Consider the following 18,234-nt stretch of genomic DNA (forward strand, 5'->3'; position numbering starts at 1 on the left):
GACTTTACTGCAGGGAGACCACAGGCAATACTAGTGATTATTCCTTTGTCCCTGCTTGCCCTTTTGGACACAACTTCCTCAGTTTTGTTCCTCTGTGAACCAAGGACATTGCAGCAGACCATCCATCATAATCTGATGTTTCATTCCTGAGTTCAGCCATAGAAGCTGACTTCATGGATGCTAAATGGAGTAAATCACTTTCTTCAATCGTCTCCATTTTTGCTAGCAGAAAGGAGGTCACAAGAAATGTGTACAATGAAGTTTGAAGTTTAGAATTTTCTTGCTCTCAGGAAACTGTTCTGACATTTTTTTTTTTTTTTGACAATCTGATAAATACAGATGACTTTAACCACTTCAGCCCCGGAAGGTTTTACCACCTTAATGACCAGAGCATTTGATGTGATTCGGCACTGCGACGCTTTAACTGACATTTGCGTGGTCATGCGACTCTGTACTTAAACAAAATTGCGGTCCTCCCCCCCCCCCCTTCCCCCCACAAATAGAGCTTTCTTTTTGTGGTATTCAATCCCCTCTGCGGTTTTTATTTTTTGCGCTATGAACAAAAAATGTAAATTTTGATACTATTTTAATTTTTTTTTTTGCTATAATCCACATTTAAAAAAAAACAAATCTTCATCAGTTTAGGTCGATATGTATTCTTCTACATATTTTTGGTAAAAAAAAATCGCAATAAGTGTATATTGATTAGTTTGTGCAAAAATTATAGCGTCTATAAAATGGGCAATAGTAATGGCAGTGATCTTTTATCGGGACTGCAGCGTTTTCGACGGACAGATCGGCCACTTTTTTTTGGGGATCATTGACATTTTATACAGTTTCTCAAGTTTTTGCTATATCAAATGGATCATATCCCTGGTGCTACTCCTGACACTTGGTGTATTTATTCTGAGAACCTCAGTTAGGCCCCTTTCACACTGGGCACGGGAGGTGCGATGGCAGTATAGCGGCACAATTTTTAGCGCCGCTATACCGTTGTATTTACCACGATATTCGGCCACTAGCGGTGTGGTTTTAACCCCCACTAGTTGCCAAAAAACGGGTTAATACCTCTGTATTACCGCGGTCTCTCATTTATTTCAATGGGAAGGAGCGGTCAACACCCCGCCCCTATATCGCTCCAAAAATGCGGCTAGCAGGACTTTTGGAGCGGTCTTGTTAGCGCACCGCTTCAGTGTGAAAGCCTTCGTGCTTTTTACACTGAAGACTGCAGGACACGATTTTTTCAGACGGTATAGTAGCGCTAAACCGCCTGAAAAATATGTCGGTGTGAAATGGGCCTAGGAGGTTCTACCTCTTATTCTACCAACATTTAAAAAATAATTAATTTCCTGTCCAGCTTCAGCTCACCAAAATGCCTCATTATGGTGCTCCATTCTCTAATTCTACAATCTGCCTGTGGCTCGGGTCTTCAAACTCAATTAGAAAAAATGTTATTTGAAAAGATTTCTGTGCCTATGTGATTAACTTTCAAAATGATAGTCTCCACTTTGCCTATAACAAACCCTATATAAGCGCTTGTTTTAAAGTGTTTTTGCTGTAAATATATTTTAAATGCATTATTGTGCATAGTCTGGGTACATGTTCCCTTTAATTTATCCTTTTTTAATTGGATATTTTATCATTTATGCTATGAAAATGTTTGCTACAAATATAGGGTGTATTCGTGACCCTGGTTTTGAAGCAGATTATGATCATTGTAATGAGCATAGCAGATGTCTGCCTTCAGTCTGTGTCTGTGTCTTTTGTCTTTTTCTTTCTAAATTTAACCACTTCCATACTGGGGCCTATTCAGGCACTTCTCTCCTTCATGTAAAAATCATATTTTTTTTGCTAGAAAATTACTCGGAACCCCCAAACATTATACATGTTTTTTTTTTAGCAGACACCCAAGGGAATAAAATGGCAGTCATTGCAACTTTTAATCACGCACGGTATTTGCGCAATGATTTTTCAAACGCCTTTTTGTTTCATGAATTAAAAAATAACAAAACGGTAAAGTTAGCCCAATTTTTTTGTATAATGTGAAAGATGTTGCGCCGAGTAAATGGGTACTTAACATGTCACGCTTTAAAATTGCGCACACTCATAGAATGGCGCCAAACTTCAGTACTTAATCTCTATAGGTGACGTTTTTTTTTTCTATTTTCTTTTTTTTTTTTTACAGGTTACCAGTTTAGAGTTACAGAGGTGGTCTAGTGCTAGAATTGTTGCACACGCTCTAACGCACGCGGCGATGCCTCACGTGTGGTTTAAACGGCATTTACATATGTGGTCGGGACTTTAATGCGTGTTTGCTTCTGAGTGCGAGCTACCGGGGACAGGGGCGTTTAAATTGTTTTTTTTTTACTCTTTTATTTCTATTACAAGGAATGTAAACATCCCTTGGAATAAGAATCTATTGTGACAGGTCCTCTTTATGGAGAGATGCGAGGTCAATAATGTAGCTGCAGGCATCATTCAGCTATCCCCGCACAAATTCAGCGACATCATATAACGGCGTGCTGTAGGGATGTGGTTGATGAAACCCTGTCGTCAGACTACTCATTTCAAAAACCATATTCTCATAAGATATGTACATTTATTGTAATTTGTTTACTATGTTTCTCTTGTGTAGACATCCAAAAGTTCTGAGACTACGGCTGGGAGCCACCATACCATCTTGGATGTAATGTCGGTAGCCCAAGCCAACTCGGTGCTGTCACTGAAGTGACGGCTTATAGTATTCTCCTTTGCTCCTCTCCACATAACATAAGCAATGTAGAGAGGTGAGGCAAGGGATGTAAAAATAAGCTTAGCCAGCACAGAGAGTAATTGGACACCTTATGTATAGGAGAGGGCTGATGTCCAAGGAGGCAGGGAGCTCTGCTATTGACTTTTCAAACTTGCTAGCAAGTTCAATGGCATGATTTAAGTCGATAAGTTGTTTATAGAAATAAAAATGCCAGTAATATATAAAAATACCCTTTTTTTTGTGCGTTAACCACTTTCCAACCGCCGCATGTATATGTACGTCCACAGAATGGCACGTACAGGCAAATGGGCGTACAGGTACGTCCTTGCCTTCTAGCGGGTGGGGGGTCCGATCGGGACCCCCCCCCCCGCTACATGCGGCGGTCGGATTCCCGCGGGGTGCCATCCGGGACGACGGCGCGGCTTTTCGTTTATAGCCGCTCTGTCGCGATCGCTCCCCGGAGCTGAAGAACGGGGAGAGCCGTATGTAAACACGGCTTTCCCGTGCTTCACTATGGCGCTGCATCGATCGAGTGATCCCTTATATAGGGAGACTCGATCGATGACGTCAGTCCTACAGCCACACCCCCCTACAGTTGTAAACACACACTACGTGAACACTAACTCCTACAGCGCCCCCTGTGGTTAACTCCCAAACTGCAACTGTCATTTTCACAATAAACAATGCAATTTAAATACATTTTTTGCTGTGAAAATGACAATGGTCCCAAAAATGTGTCAAAATTGTCTGAAGTGTCCGCCATAATGTTGCAGTCATGAAAAAAATCGCTGATCGCCGCCATTAGTAGTAAAAAAAAAAAAAAAAAAATTAATAAAAATGCAATAAAACTATCCCCTATTTTGTAAACGCTATACATTTTGCGCAAACCAATCGATAAACGCCTATTGCGATTTTTTTTTTTTTTACCAAAAATAGGTAGAATACGTATCGGCCTAAACTGAGGGAAATTTTTTTTTTTATATATGTTTTTGGGGGATATTTATTTTAGCAAAAAGTAAAAAATATTGAATTTTTTTCAAAATTGTCGCTCTATTTTTGTTTATAGCGCAAAAAATAAAAACCGCAGAGGTGATCAAATACCACTAAAAGAAAGCTCTATTTGTGGGGAAAAAAGGATGCCAATTTTGTTTGGGAGCCACTTCGCACGACCGCGCAATTGTCTGTTAACGCAACGCAGTGCCGAATAGCAAAACCTGGCCTTGGGCATTTAGCTGCCTAACGGTCCGGGGCTTAAGTGGTTAATATGCATATTTTTAAGTCTGACTGGGAACTAAACTCCCTTGGTAAAAAATATGTCAAGGAGCTATTTCATGGAGTCATTTTGGTAATTTCATCTCCTTATCAGCATGCTGAGGATAGAGGATCCGGAAGGATTTTTTTCCCCTGCTCAAGCAAATTGTATCATGCTTTGAGTTTTTTTTTCGCCTTCCTCTGGATCAATTGTGGGAATAGGGTTGCGTATATGGGATTGTATATTGGTTGAACTAGATGGACTTGTATCTTTATTTAACTTGACTAACTATGTAATGCGATTATTTAAAAAGGCTTCCAAGAATACTTAACTGAAATATATTGTGATCACTGCAGATGTCCCATACAAAGCCGTACATCAGGAAAAAGGCAGTTTTGATAATGTATAAAGTTTTTCTGAAATACCCTGAGTCTTTACGTCCAGCATTCCCAAGGCTCAAAGAGAAACTAGAGGACCCTGACCCTGGTAAGCATTTAATCTGCCTGCTTTTTTATTTTTACAGCTGGCAGTGTTTATAGATGTTAGATTGTAAGTGATTTGTCATTTTCATTTCCAGGGGTTCAGTCTGCTGCAGTGAACGTTATTTGTGAACTTGCACGTCGAAACCCTAAAAATTACCTGTCCTTGGCCCCCTTATTCTTTAAACTCATGACATCATCTACGAACAACTGGGTTTTAATTAAAATCATCAAGTTGGTAAGCAATAAAGTATATTTTATCCCTTTTCTCTTATTTCTTCCAATTTACAGCTTTTACACTAGGTGTTACATTTACACCTCACCTTGAGTGCAAAATAAAAGGAGGCTGTTGAGTTCCTCATTTGAAATATCTATTTTTAGCCATCCATTTTAACTCCTTCTCTTCATATGCGAAAGTGTGTGTGTGTGTGTGTGTGTGTGTGTGTGTGTGTGTGTGTGTGTGTGTGTGTGTGTAATTTTCTGTTCAGCTGAACACATTCTAGGTGCATTGAAACAATCTGTGGATAAAAATAATTGTTATTTTTCATTAAAACGCAGCCACAGTCTGGGTATAAAAACCCTGTAGCCTAATGGCATTACTGCAAAGAAGAGCCATTGCTATCTGTGTGAAATCAGTGGTGGTCTGCCTCAGCTTAATCAGACTTCTAGTTTTGCAATTGGCAAAAGCTCATGCTTCCTGCTGATATAAGAGTTCTGGCTTTGACCCAGCAGGGAATCTGTTGAATCTCTGCAGAGATCGCTGCTTCTCCACAGAGACCAAAGGTACCCATTTAAAGCATGCTGGTGAGGGATGGTCGTTTTTCTTGGGATAAGGCTGTTTAAGCACTTGTCTACCAAGGTAGGTACCTTTTTATAAATGGCATGGTGGACAAGTGGTTAACTCGAGCTTTAAGAAGCAGGCAAGGATGAATGCAGCCACCACATCTAAGGGCTGGTAAGGTGAGATATATATATATATATCTCTATCTCTATCTCTATCTCTATCTCTGTTTGTAAAAAGGCTGTGTTTGGATATTTATTAAATTGATCTTTGTATTTTCTCCCGCTCTTTTGCTTTTAGTTTGGTGCTCTGACTCCCTTGGAACCACGGCTGGGAAAGAAGCTTATTGAACCTCTGACCAACTTAATTCACAGGTAGTTCAGTCCAACCTTTTGCTTACTTTTTTAGATTTTCTTGAGGAAAAGTACAACATTTTTATTTAAAACATGTATTCTTTACATTTTTTTGGGGGTTATTTTTATCATTCATTAAAGCGGAGTTCCGGCCACAATTTCACTTTTTAAATATAAATACCCCTGTAATACACAAGCTTAATGTATTCTAGTAAAGTTGGCCTGTAAACTAAGGTCCGTTTTGTTAGGTTGTTACAGCATTTAGACACTTTATAAAATAGAAATTGACTGGGGCCATCTTATGTGTGGGCATCATGAAGCCAGATAATGAAAAAAGTGAATATTACCGCGCTTATCAGGGGAGAGGGGAAGAGGGGGGGAGGGAGGTGGGGAGGGGTAAGGGTACAGCTGCGGCACTGAAAGGTGTATCAGACCATAAATACTTGATAGTAGGGAGGGTAGTGCTGCGCTAATGGGTGGTGGGTGGGTGGGTATATGGACAAGTGGGGGAGGGAATAGAGGATGGTATAACTGAAAGTGGGAACAGTGTAACCAAAATAGCATAAACAAAAAACTGATCAGTGAACAATAATGGTGCAAATCATATAACTCCACACATTTCTCTTAATGTGATAAAATCAAACAAGGTATTGGATAGTGCAAAAAACAGTAATTAGTGTATAACACAACACCCGAATAACTGTGATGGGTAACAGTATTAGACTGGTGGTAAAAAGTCCATAGACAAGGCTTGAGCTGTGTCAGCCAAAATATATATATGGATAATAATTAAACAGTCCAAAAAAAAAGAAAAAAGTGCTGGTGTAGGTCCGCAGTGTGAGGTGGAAGAAGGATAGGTATCCAGTGATCCTTTTAAGGTGAATAAGGGTGTCCCCTTACCTTACTGCTGTAAGGTAACAGCATATATATCCAACCACATTAGGTGGTTAACCAGATGGGCTTTTATCCAGAAACGATAGATCCTCCTTGGAAATCTCGTCCCGGATTGATGAATATCGCACCCCAAAGAAAATAAAGCATCGATAGTGTGATATCGTTTAAAATTTTAATTCTCGTAAAAAGTATAAACAAGGGTACTCACATTGTTAAAAATACAATAAGGCATGTAAGAAAGGAGAGCAGTCTGTCGCCAACGTCACCTCCGATACCTCTCAGTGGGCTCATGCGCATTCGTCACTATCATGTGACTCCTGAGGAAGTCACATGATAGTGACGAATGCGCATGAGCCCACTGAGAGGTATTCGGAGGTGACGTTGGCGACAGACTGCTCTCCTTTCTTACATGCCTTATTGTATTTTTAACAATGTGAGTACCCTTGTTTATACTTTTTACGAGAATTAAAATTTTAAACGATATCACACTATCGATGCTTTATTTTCTTTGGGGTGTGATATTCATCATGAAGCCAGACTGTATGACTTCCTGGATTTCAGCCTTGCAGATCTCGAACATGCTCAGTGCTGCACAAGCAGTGTCAGATCAGGTTTCAGCACCTGTGCTGTCCAAGTCACATGATTCTTTGAGACTGGGGAGTGCACAGACTCCTGGAAAGTTACACCCACTACATTCCCAGGAGTCTGTGCGGTGTAGGTTAGGAAGCATTAAGCACCTAGGTGCAGGAAGTGGGAAGATTAACTATTCTGCCTAGCAACAACACTTTGAAGGCATCTAAAAAAATTATTTTTTTTCGTAAAGGACTAATGACATTTTTTTAAAACTACTGATGTAATGTTATATTTATGGGTGGAACTCCACTTTAAGCTGAGAAAAAAATTGTTTCTCATGAAGGACAAATGCTGCTTGTTTTCAGGTGTATTATGTATACTTCTGAGCTTCCTTTTAAAAGTGCTTCTCATCTTTTGACCTCCTCACAAGCTGCATTCAGCTACTTTTTGAATTTGCTGTTAGAAAAAAAAGGCAGTTGTGAGGTATACAAATACCCTAAATTAGATGAATATATCAAAGTATGTCTAGGATCATAAAAAGCTGAAGTTTGAGCTAATGTGCAAAGTATACATACTCATTACGTTTTCCCCCCTTTTCCTAAACAGCACATCTGCAATGTCCTTGCTCTATGAATGCGTAAATACTGTAATCGCAGGTAAGTGAATTGAACATGAAATTGATACCACTGAGTAAAAGAAATAAGGCCTCATGCACACCGGACGTTTTGCAAACTCTCCTAAAAGCCTTTCCTCCTGGCATTTGTGGCAGAGAAAATGCCTGACGCTTGTAAAAGTGTGTACTGTGTTTAGGTGTGTTTACAGATGTCAAGTGCTTGGGTGTTATTTCATTGGCCAAAATAATGTTTTATCGACATTTATCGACAGCGGGAGAGGGGCCTCCCGCCGCTTACAGGAGCCATCGGCAGCAGCGGAGGCGATCCGGTCCTGTCCCTGCCTGTGTATGAAAACGAGTGAGGGGAAGATGGCCCCCATCCGTCTCCATATCACTGCAGGGCGGAAGCGACGTCAAATTGTCACTTCCGCCCATACGTCTTAAAGGGAATTTTCTCTCAAGCGTCTTCCAGGACAGCCCATGAGACCTAGGGCTCCTGGGCTGTCCTGGAAGACTCTCAGAAAAGGAGTTACCGGTAAGCCTAACTCAGCTTTTTTTTGTTATTTTTTTCAAATGACAATTATTTTGGTCCAAATATGAGTCTTTTTGACCCCAGAGGACCTGTCATGCCTTTTTCTATTATAAGAGATGTTTACATTAAAACTTTACATTTTAAAACCTTGTTAAAATAAAAAAACATTTTAAATCTCCCTTCACGACGAGCTCATGCGCTGAAGTGAACGCATACGTGAGCAGCGCCCACATATGAAAATGGTGTTCAAACCACACATGTGAGGTATCGCCGCGATCGTCAGAGCGAGAACAATAATTCTATCTCTAGACCTCCTCTGTAACTCAAAACATGCAACCTATAGAATTTTTTAAACGTCGCCTATGGAGATTTTTAAGGGTAAAAGTTTGACGCCTTTCCACATGCGGATGCAATTTTAAAACGTGACATGTTTGGTATCAATTTACTCGGCGTAACATTTTTCACAATATAAAAAAAAAAAAATTGGGCTAACTTTACTTTTGTCTTATTTTTTTAATTAAAAAAAGTGATTTTTTTTTAAAAAATAAAAAGTGCGCTTGTAAGACCGCTGCGCAAATACGGTGTCACAAAAAGTATTGCAATAACCACTGTTTTATTCTCTAGGGTGTTAGGGAAAAAAAATGTTTGGGGGTTCCAAGTAATTTTAGCAAAAAAAAATTGTTGACTTGTAAACACCTAGACTGAAAAACAGGCTCGGCCCTTAAGTGGTTAATATGGATCCAAGCACAAGGATGGGAATCATTTGGCAATGGTAATTTGAACTATGGGTTTGGGGATGGGACAGTGAGGGTAGCAAGGGAAAGAAAAGCAAGAGGTAGAACAGAATTAGGGGAGATGGGCTAAGAGGAAAGCATAAACTCACCTTTGATTTATTCCGCTGCCACTCCATTCAGATGCTGGGCGTCAAGAAAATCCTTGAGATTTCTAGGTATGGAAGAGCATATGATTCTCTCCATTTCATCACTTGTGCCAGTGCTATTACATGGAAGCAGAGCGTGTCCCTCGCCCAGTGTAAACAACCACTGGAGCAGGCTTACGCAGGACTGTCTTTCTTCATCCCTGATGGCTGCACAGTTATGTAGGAGTGAATAAAGAAACTTTTGTAATTAGGTAACCAAAGTATTAAAGATAACTTGTTTTGCCCTACATAGTAAAAACACAGGTCAAATGGTTAAAGCCTAGTATACACAATGAGATGATCCTAGTATACACAATGAGATGATCGGACGAATGATCGTGTGTGTGTGTGTGTTTGTTTTTTTTGCATGCTAGCCTCCATATCGAAAACAAACTGGTGAAAAAGTGATGTAATGTATTTTCGTATGAAAGCTGTACTTATTTAACAAAAATTGTACAATCTGGTATCCTACAAGCACATTTTTTATATTTATCCTTTTGGAAAATTTTCAGATGAATGCTTTTTTTTTTTTTTTTTTCTTTTCTTTTATACACATCTCAAAATCAATGTTTCCCTATGAGAGCCTATTAATTTGAATCAAGGTCGCACCAGAAGTCCGATCATGATGATTCGATATGCGGTGCGGCTTGTGCGCTAGGGATCTTGAGGGGGAACCCTTGGCAAAATAAAAAAGCCCCGGGGGCATGATGGGGCGGTGAGGTAATGGCTGTTAAAGTAATGGCACACGGTGGTCCTAGCATTACAGCAGGAGAGAGCATTGAGAGAAGAACAGAGGGAGAAGACAGCGGAGAGAGCAGATACCCGGCAGAGGGAGAAGATGGCGGAGAGAAGAGACCTGGTGTTCTGTCAAATTCTTCAACTTGTCAAACTCCAACCACTTAGGTAATTGGAGTTTTTGACAAATTGGGGGTTGGACACAACACCAGCAACCGAATAGAGTCCGGTGCAGTATATTAATGAGCGAAGATTCGTACTCTGCTCCGATATTATTTACCCCATACTCATTCACATAGGTTGGGGAGTTTGGGATCTGGGGGCCCCCTGGTTAAAGGGGGCTTCCAGATTCTGTTGCGCCCCCCCACCCACTACCAATGGCCAAGGTTTTCGGGAAGAGGCCCTTGTCCCAATGAACATGAGCCCCCTGCCCAAAGCACCCCCAATTGTTGAGGGTATGTGGCCTGGTATGGTCCTCCTGGGCTGTGTGCTCTGATAAGGGTCTGGTATGGTTTTTGGTGGGGCTCCACGCCAGCTTTTTTTTGTTTCCTTTTTTTCATTTTGCCAAGGGTTACCCATAAAGATCCTCCGCCCACAAGCTGCACCACAACTCGGATCATTATGATCCGACTTCTGGTGCGACTTCTATTCAAATCAATGGGGTGTCATAGGGAACGATTGATTTTGAATAGAGGCAGAGAAACGCTGCTAAAGGCTAGCACGGCTAAACGTGCATTAACGCCAATTCAAAAAGCTACTAAAAGCACGTTTTTACAGCTGCTTTTTCCTGATGTTGGTAGTGGCTTTGCAGCTTTTTTTTTTTTTTACGCCCTGTGTGCATGAGGCCGTGTGATCATATTATTATACGATCGCTTTGAAAGCGTAATTTTTCATACGGTTTTCTCATCGTGTGTACAAGGTTTAGGTGCCACAAATGGCTGTTTAGTTGTGCTAAAGTATTTAGATGCCTATACTGTTGTATTGGTAATTTTAAAAATATTTAAACAATAAAAAGGGACTAGACAGAAATGCCTCGAGTTGGTGTGTTTTTTATTATTGCAAACACTGGTGATACTCTTTCTGCTGAATTCAAAATGTATTTAGCATCACATCCTTGCATTGACTAATCAGCAGTAAGGTGTGTAAAATGCGTCAGCTGATTTATCCACTGTCCTTGATTGCTGTATGGACTGATTTTATTCAATAAAGACATTTTTCACTGGAGTGCAGCTGTGCGGATTTCCTCTATTGCATGTGCTCAACACACAGAGCCAGCACCCAGGCTGTGCAGAGAAGGCGAGGTCTTGGTATCTGTACCTGGAGTGGTATATATCTACATCCTTGCAATGTACTTTGAATCAGATACTTTCCTAGAGATATTTGGAGTCAATCTCAAGACTCGGGAACATTAACCAAGATCTACATTTGTAAAAATGTATTTGAAACAAATTCCAGAAGAAATATTCAGATACCTTTTTTAGGGTATTTTTCAGTTTGTGTTTGTAGCACCATTTTGCATGCTTTTTTTTTTTTTCTTTTCATAGGTTTTAGATGAGTTGTGTTTTTATGTAGGAGACTGGATATCAAACCCTGACAAAATATGCATATACATGCATTTTGCATGCGCTTTGAGTATGCTCCCAAAAACACACTGTGCAGCAGCAAAAAAGCACACAATCTTTTCCACTATGTCGCATCAATGAGAATGGGCACAAAAGAGAATGAGATCTTCATTGTTGTCCATGGCAGCAGGAGATATCACACTAGGGTAATGAGGGGAGTATGGGGAGCTGACCCTGCAGTCTTCTATCTAAAGAATGCTAGATTATTGGCTGTGTCTTCTGTATGTTTCAGTCAAAGTCTAAAATGAATGTTGAATGTTTTTTTTTTTAATAATTGTTCCTAGTCAGCAGCTTGGACAGCATTGAAGTCCATGCACCAGAATGACGGGGAACAAGCTTTCCCCTAAGCAAGAGTATAGTAATGAAAGCTTCTATTAATCTTTCATGGCATCAATTCTTTAAAGTTATCTTGTGCTTTGCTTAAGCAGGTTAAAGCAAGGGGTCATTTAAATGGCAGCCAGTGCTGCCACAGAGGACAGAAATAACGTCATCAGCTCTGTTTAGGCTCCAATACACAACTTGAAGCTTACACAGGGTTTCTTGGCTTCCAGTAGCAGAATGAAGGGCAAGTGAAGTGAAAGGAAGGTGGGTTATGTGCTTGTTGGTGTGGCATTGAAATGAACCTGCAGATTTGCTTTGCCATGGGCAAAGCACAGGTTCATTTAAAAGTATCACTTTTTTTTTATGTAGGTGCAGTAGCTTAACAATAACTATTTTTGGCATTTAAAAATGCTTTTTAATTTATGCCTTACTGTAACATTGTATATAGGTAATTCTCCCTTAACATGCTGTTCTGCTTACCCATAGTTTTAATATCCTTATCATCTGGGATGCCTAATCACAGTGCCAGTATTCAGGTAAATCTACTTTAATTGTCCTTCTCCCCATTCTGCTAATCCTTCAAGCATTTTTTCAGATAGCATTTAGATTGTTAAAAGCTATAGACATGACACTCTTTTGCTTTACTACCACTTTTTTTTTATTTATATTCCTGTAAGCTTAGTTTTAATTTTTCAATTTGTAAAATTAAATACAAATATTGTGCCTGTCAGTTAAAGCAGAAAGGTATTCTAACCATTCTATTATTTTGTAGCTCTGTGTTCAGAAGTTAAGGATTCTCATTGAAGACTCTGACCAAAATTGTAAGTGAAGTTAAAGCACGATAAATACATTTTAGTCCTTAGACTTCAGTCTAAGCTTATAGTCTTGTGTTTGTTGACAGTGAAGTATTTGGGGTTGCTGGCTATGTCCAAAATCTTGAAGACCCATCCCAAATCTGTGCAGTCTCACAAGGACCTTATCCTGCAGTGTCTTGATGATAAAGACGAATCCATAAGGCTGCGAGCCCTGGATTTACTCTATGGCATGGTAAGAAAATCTTATGTATTATTAAAAACCCATTGAATGTGAAGCACAAGGCTGTGTTCATAAAAAATCTTCTGATAATCTATAGGTTACCATGAGCAAATTCCCAGGATATCTGCAAAATGTCACCTTTTGCAGATTTCAATATGCATAGGAGAAAACGTCTTGTGCTAAAGGAAAGAGTCCAGTTAAGTAGAAATGTACCTTCGAAAAAGCTGTGATGTCACTGCTCCTGCATCTTTAGGGCCTCTTTCACACTGCCGTGACTTGAAAGTCACATGATTTTTGCCACCACATTTTTGCAGCGTTTTCAGGGAATGCCTGTATAGACTTGAGGTCTATGGACCTCAACTCGCATCAAAGTCAGACCAAAGTAGTACAGGGACTACTTTTAAGTCGCACAGATATGAATGGTTATCATTGGGAATCATGGGGTATACAACTTGTCATGCGACTGATTTCCAAAGTTGTAGGAAAAGTCGCACAAGTGTAAATTGGGCCTTAAACAGCGCTGGCTGGAAGCCAGAGGATGGATTAGAGAAGCAGGTACGTCACACCCACTCTCAGCACAGCAGAGGAATTGCAAGCTTCAGTTCCCATGAATGCATGGGAATAGCTTCTGTGAATAAGCGGATTTACAATCTTAGATCATGGTGGGTGAGACTGATCAGAAGTCTCCTGTCCTGTCCCTCAACAGCACAATGGACATGTCAGACCGGGAGGAGTGTGATGACATTCTGCATGCTCTAACACAGGACTATCGAGGGGAAGTTACAAGGGGCCAGGGGAATTGAAGGCATCTATGCCTTGTATGTCTTGTAAAAAGGAAATCAGGATGACACTGCAGAATTGAGCACTGATTCAAAGGAGGATTTAGAAGAAGCAGAACACTTGCATGAAAAGAGCAAATCATTTTAGTGTAGGGTAAGAAAGGACCTTTTAACATTATCTAAAAATATCCCTGCCCGAGTTCAGCTTTACCATTTGAGGTAACAAATGTAGTTCAGTGTTTTTGTTTTTGTTAGTTTTATCGATTACCACTTTAAGGTTGTTTCTTTTTCCCTTGATCAAAGGCAATGATGCAAAATAATTGTGCAATATACAAAAGTATTCGGTTCTGCTAGCCTGCAGACAGGATTTATTAAACCTCCTTTCAATTTACAGAAAAAGGCATCTCGGTTGCACAAGTTTTCAAATATGTAATTAATTTTAATCCCTTAATTTCTTGAAGACTCTATTTTATTTTTTTACTTGTTATGCAGTAAGGTTGCAGAACAAGTAAAAAATCTCAGATGGCTATACTGCCTAATAATGCCCACCTTCTGTCCCGCAACATTCCTCATAGTAGAAAATGTGAAGGTCTTTATGTAACTATCTGGATCTGTGAAAAGTTCTAAGTAAGATTTTTTTTTTTTGGTTGTGCTTCATACTGTAAATCCTACTAGTGTCAGCAGAAAATTAATGTTCTGCTCAAGTGGTCCAGCTTTCCTGTGTGCTGCAGTGATGCATGCAGTTTAAAAGAGAAGTATGGGTTTGTTTGTTTCTTCCTCCATCATACTTGAGTGGATGCAGCATCGGTCCACCGACACCTCTGTACTGAAAACAGAGTAATCGAACATCCATGGATGTTTCGGTACACTCAGCTCCCCGAGCAGAGCTCTTCTGACTCAGTCCAAGCACCTGGTGGATCCAGACTTCCATTGTCTGGATAATGCGGTGCCTGGACTGATATCTGGGAATTTAGCAGAGAGCCGACTTCAGTCCTCTGCTGGAAATGGGTCACAGTCATGCAAGTAATGCGAATTATCCACTACTGTGACCCATAGGAGAAGCCCAGCCAAACAACCTCCTCCCTCCCTCCCTCCCTCCTCCTTTCACAGTACAACATAGCCAAAAAAAAAAACAACCAAGGGGGTTAGGGGGGAGACAAAGGACAAGGGAAAGTGAGGGACACCGGGGGGGGGCATGCCCAGTCTGAACTCGGACAACTATTTCAACTGGGAGTAGCAGCAGGCAACAAAATAGCGACAAAGGGGCAAGGTGGCCAAATGCCCCAGCTCTTGGGTAGTTACAAAAATGACTCCCTTACTATGCAGGATTTTAAATGAACCTGAGGTACCAAGAATAGTCAAGAAAACTGAAGACCATCCAGGTAGCCCAGAAAAAACACACCCAAGTGTCCCATGGAGACAATACATTGTTTTTTTTTTTTGTTAAACTAAACAAACAAGTTCACAGCAAACAGTGGAGGAAAGGGAGGGAGAAAATAGTGTTTAGATAGGGGGCAAAGAAACAGAAGGAGAAAAGTAGAGAAAGTAAGAGACAAGAAGGCATATGGACCAGCATCCACCGGATTTACTGATGAGATGATTTCCGAAGGAGGGATCCGCTAAGGCAAGTAATGCCTCATCCAAACTTGAAGAAAGCGTGGCTGTCTCGTGGGCCTTCCACTCCGCCCATGTAAGGTCAAAATTTTCGCGAGTGCACCTACTATTCGCAAGTCAGTTCTATGCCTCCATGATCTCCCCCACCTTCCCCAGCCAATCCTGTTCACTTGGGATATGCAAACTCTTCGTTTAAAGTGGGGGAGAGTACTTTGTAATGGGACAGAGCCACGGGTCGAGGGCAATAGGGGGACATGGAGCAGAAAATGTTTAGGCAGGGCCGGAATATCGATACCCAAACCCTCAGCTATGTGTTTGCCAACCATGTCCCAAAATGGTTAGAGCACCGGGCACTCCCACTAAATGTGGAGGAACGTGCCCTTCTGTCCACATCCCCTCCAACATCTGTCAGAGACTTTAGGGAAAATCCTAGCTAGGGTAGTAGGCACTCTATACCACCGCGTCAAACATTTTATAGTTGTTTTCTTGGGTTTTAGCATCTATAGAGCTCGTGTGGGTTAGGAGGTAGAGGTGGTGGAGTTGTTCGTCAGTAAAGTCCGACTGGGGGTCCCTTTCCCATTCCCTAACATAATGGGGCCTGGGGTTAGACGACGCGTCCTCCAGCATTCCGTATAGTACAGCGATCATATGGAACAGTGGAGCAGTTGACGCCCACAGACGTTCAAATTCTGTTAAGTTCTAATCTGCGCTAGTCTGTGGCATTTAGTGACAAAAGTTTCTAACTGGCGGTGTCACTAAAAAGAATAACAATTCCGTCTTTAGTCAACTTTCCGAGGGAGGCTTTCAGTTCACCAGGAGAAAACCATGGATATCCACAGACTGGGACCCAGGGTGCATAGGACAAGTCCTGCCCCGCCATCGTCTTCTCTAGGGGGACCCACAGCTTAAGGGACGCATGAAACTTCCAATTCAGGATACGCTGTAGCGCAATTGCCTGATGGCTTCTCCTTAACTTATTTTTTTAAAGATTTTTTATTTATTTTTTCCCACGTACAAAGCAAACCGATTCGTAAACGGTTACATCACATGTATAGATCAATGCACCTTTACAATAGCACCTCAAGGTTATATGGTTTCATCAAAATATTGTGAACTCTGGTTCCTCAACGGAGAAAAACTAAAACAGAAGAAGTAGGTCAGCCGAAGTGGACCACATAAGGCACCACTATGGTAAGTCATAGTATATTAAACAGTGGAGATATAAACCAATTACATTCAAACTCATACACACACACGCACACCCAGCCATTCACACCTCACCGCCCCCCAAACCTCCAACCAGAACCCGAGATCACCAAACCAACAGCATTGTCCCCATCAACTTTCAGCCGTATCAAGCCAGCCAAGGGAGACATCCATTAGGGTTGGGAGAGCGGAGTGTCTTTCCAAAAGGAATTTGCAATGTTAAGCCAGGGCTGCCAAATCTTGGTAAACTTGGCAGAACAGGCCCTACCTTATTTTATACATGCGTTTAAAGATGGGTATAACCTTGTTTATCATACAGTACAACATTTGAATATTTGGAGCAGAGGCACTCTTTCATTGTAACGGAATTAATTTCCTAGCATGAAAAATAATTATGCACACCAGAGTTCGAGCATGAGTCCTGGGTATGAACTCATTGAGCACTCCCAACAGTCCAACCTCTGATGTATGAGGCATTGGTAAATGTAAGATGTCCTTAAAAAAAAAAATAAGTCCTTCCAAAACGTCGACAGAGCAGAACAAGACCAAAACATATGTATGTATCCAGCCTCAGTAGAGTTACACCTAGAACAAGAAGCAGCAGAGACTAAACCCATATGAGCCAGCCTGGCAGGAGTAGAATGCAATTGGTGTATAGATTTAAACTGTAGATCATTAGATCCAATAAGGTCCTGAAAGCAAACCTCCGAGGCCTCCTCCCACCCTTCCTCGGACAGCCCCGGCAGACTGCAGACTGCAGTCGGGAATAAATAGTCGTAACCAGCTTTTCAATATCCTGGCACGACAGCAGCACCTCAGCCCAGTAAATTGTGTTCGAACAGCATGACATAGTGACAAATGCCTATAAAATAATTTATCCGTCACCCCACACCGTACCTTCAAATCTTCAAAGGAGATAATGATACGTTTAACAAAAATGTGGGAGATATGTGTGACCCCGAGTCGTGTCCACCACAAGGAGTTGGGGTGACCCAGAAGCTCAGCGAAATTGGGGTTCCCCCACAGGGGGGATCTGGGAGATATACCATCGGAGTCTGCAAGCACCTTGTTTTCCTCATGCCAGGCTAACCAGCTTATTTCCAGTGGGGAGCCTCGAACACTGCTTGGGTACAGACCTGTGTAGACCGTCTACAAGTGAGGCCCTAGAACCTACCAGTGCAGTCAATAGAGCAGTGGAACAGGATGAGGAGGCCTCCAGGAACCAGTCATAAACATAAGCCAGCTGTGACACTTTAAAATGGTGTCGCAGATTAGGGCAGGCCAATCCGCCATCAGTTTTAGCTGCTTGAAGTGAGGCCCTAGCAATTCGCGAGTTGGACCCCTGCCAGAGGAAGGTGGAAAGGAGCGAGTTAATCCTGTTTAAAAAGTTTTTTAAACAAAAAGGTTGGGGATGCCCGAAAAACGTATAAGAATTTGGGTAAATATATCATTTTAACGATGTTCACACGGCCTATCCGATTAAGTGGTAAGGAGGTCCAAGTACGCAGTCTGGTCTCCATGTGTGTTATAATCAGGGTAACATTAAGGGTTTCAAAGGAGAGGGGTCAGCATTAATATATATGCCCAGATACTTAAAGCGGTAGTTCACCCCCCCCCCCCGACACATTTTACCATCGAGACAGGCATTGTAGCGCGAGCTACAGTATGCCTGTCCCGATTTTTTTAACCCCGTACTCACCTTGTACTCGGACATCGTAGATTTCGGCTCCCGCGGGGAATGGGCGTGCCTATGGAGAGGGAGGATGATTGACGG

At 41.4% G+C, this 18,234-nt stretch overlaps 1 protein-coding gene across 4 annotated transcripts in view; it reads left to right on the top strand.

Moving 5' to 3' along the window:
- AP3D1 (adaptor related protein complex 3 subunit delta 1) overlaps positions 1-18,234 on the top strand; it is a 203,587-nt gene that overhangs the window by 37,191 nt on the left and 148,162 nt on the right. For all 4 annotated transcript variants that reach the window (XM_040323311.1, XM_040323319.1, XM_040323328.1 and 1 more), the window contains exons 6-12: positions 4,361-4,490; positions 4,582-4,721; positions 5,565-5,638; positions 7,691-7,740; positions 12,313-12,362; positions 12,599-12,647; positions 12,728-12,873. In XM_040323311.1, the coding sequence (XP_040179245.1) occupies positions 4,361-4,490; positions 4,582-4,721; positions 5,565-5,638; positions 7,691-7,740; positions 12,313-12,362; positions 12,599-12,647; positions 12,728-12,873 (639 nt within the window). The remainder of the gene's footprint in view (positions 1-4,360; positions 4,491-4,581; positions 4,722-5,564; positions 5,639-7,690; positions 7,741-12,312; positions 12,363-12,598; positions 12,648-12,727; positions 12,874-18,234) is intronic.

Source organism: Rana temporaria, chromosome 1 (genome assembly GCF_905171775.1).
Source record: "Rana temporaria chromosome 1, aRanTem1.1, whole genome shotgun sequence".
Lineage (NCBI taxonomy): Eukaryota > Metazoa > Chordata > Amphibia > Anura > Ranidae > Rana > Rana temporaria.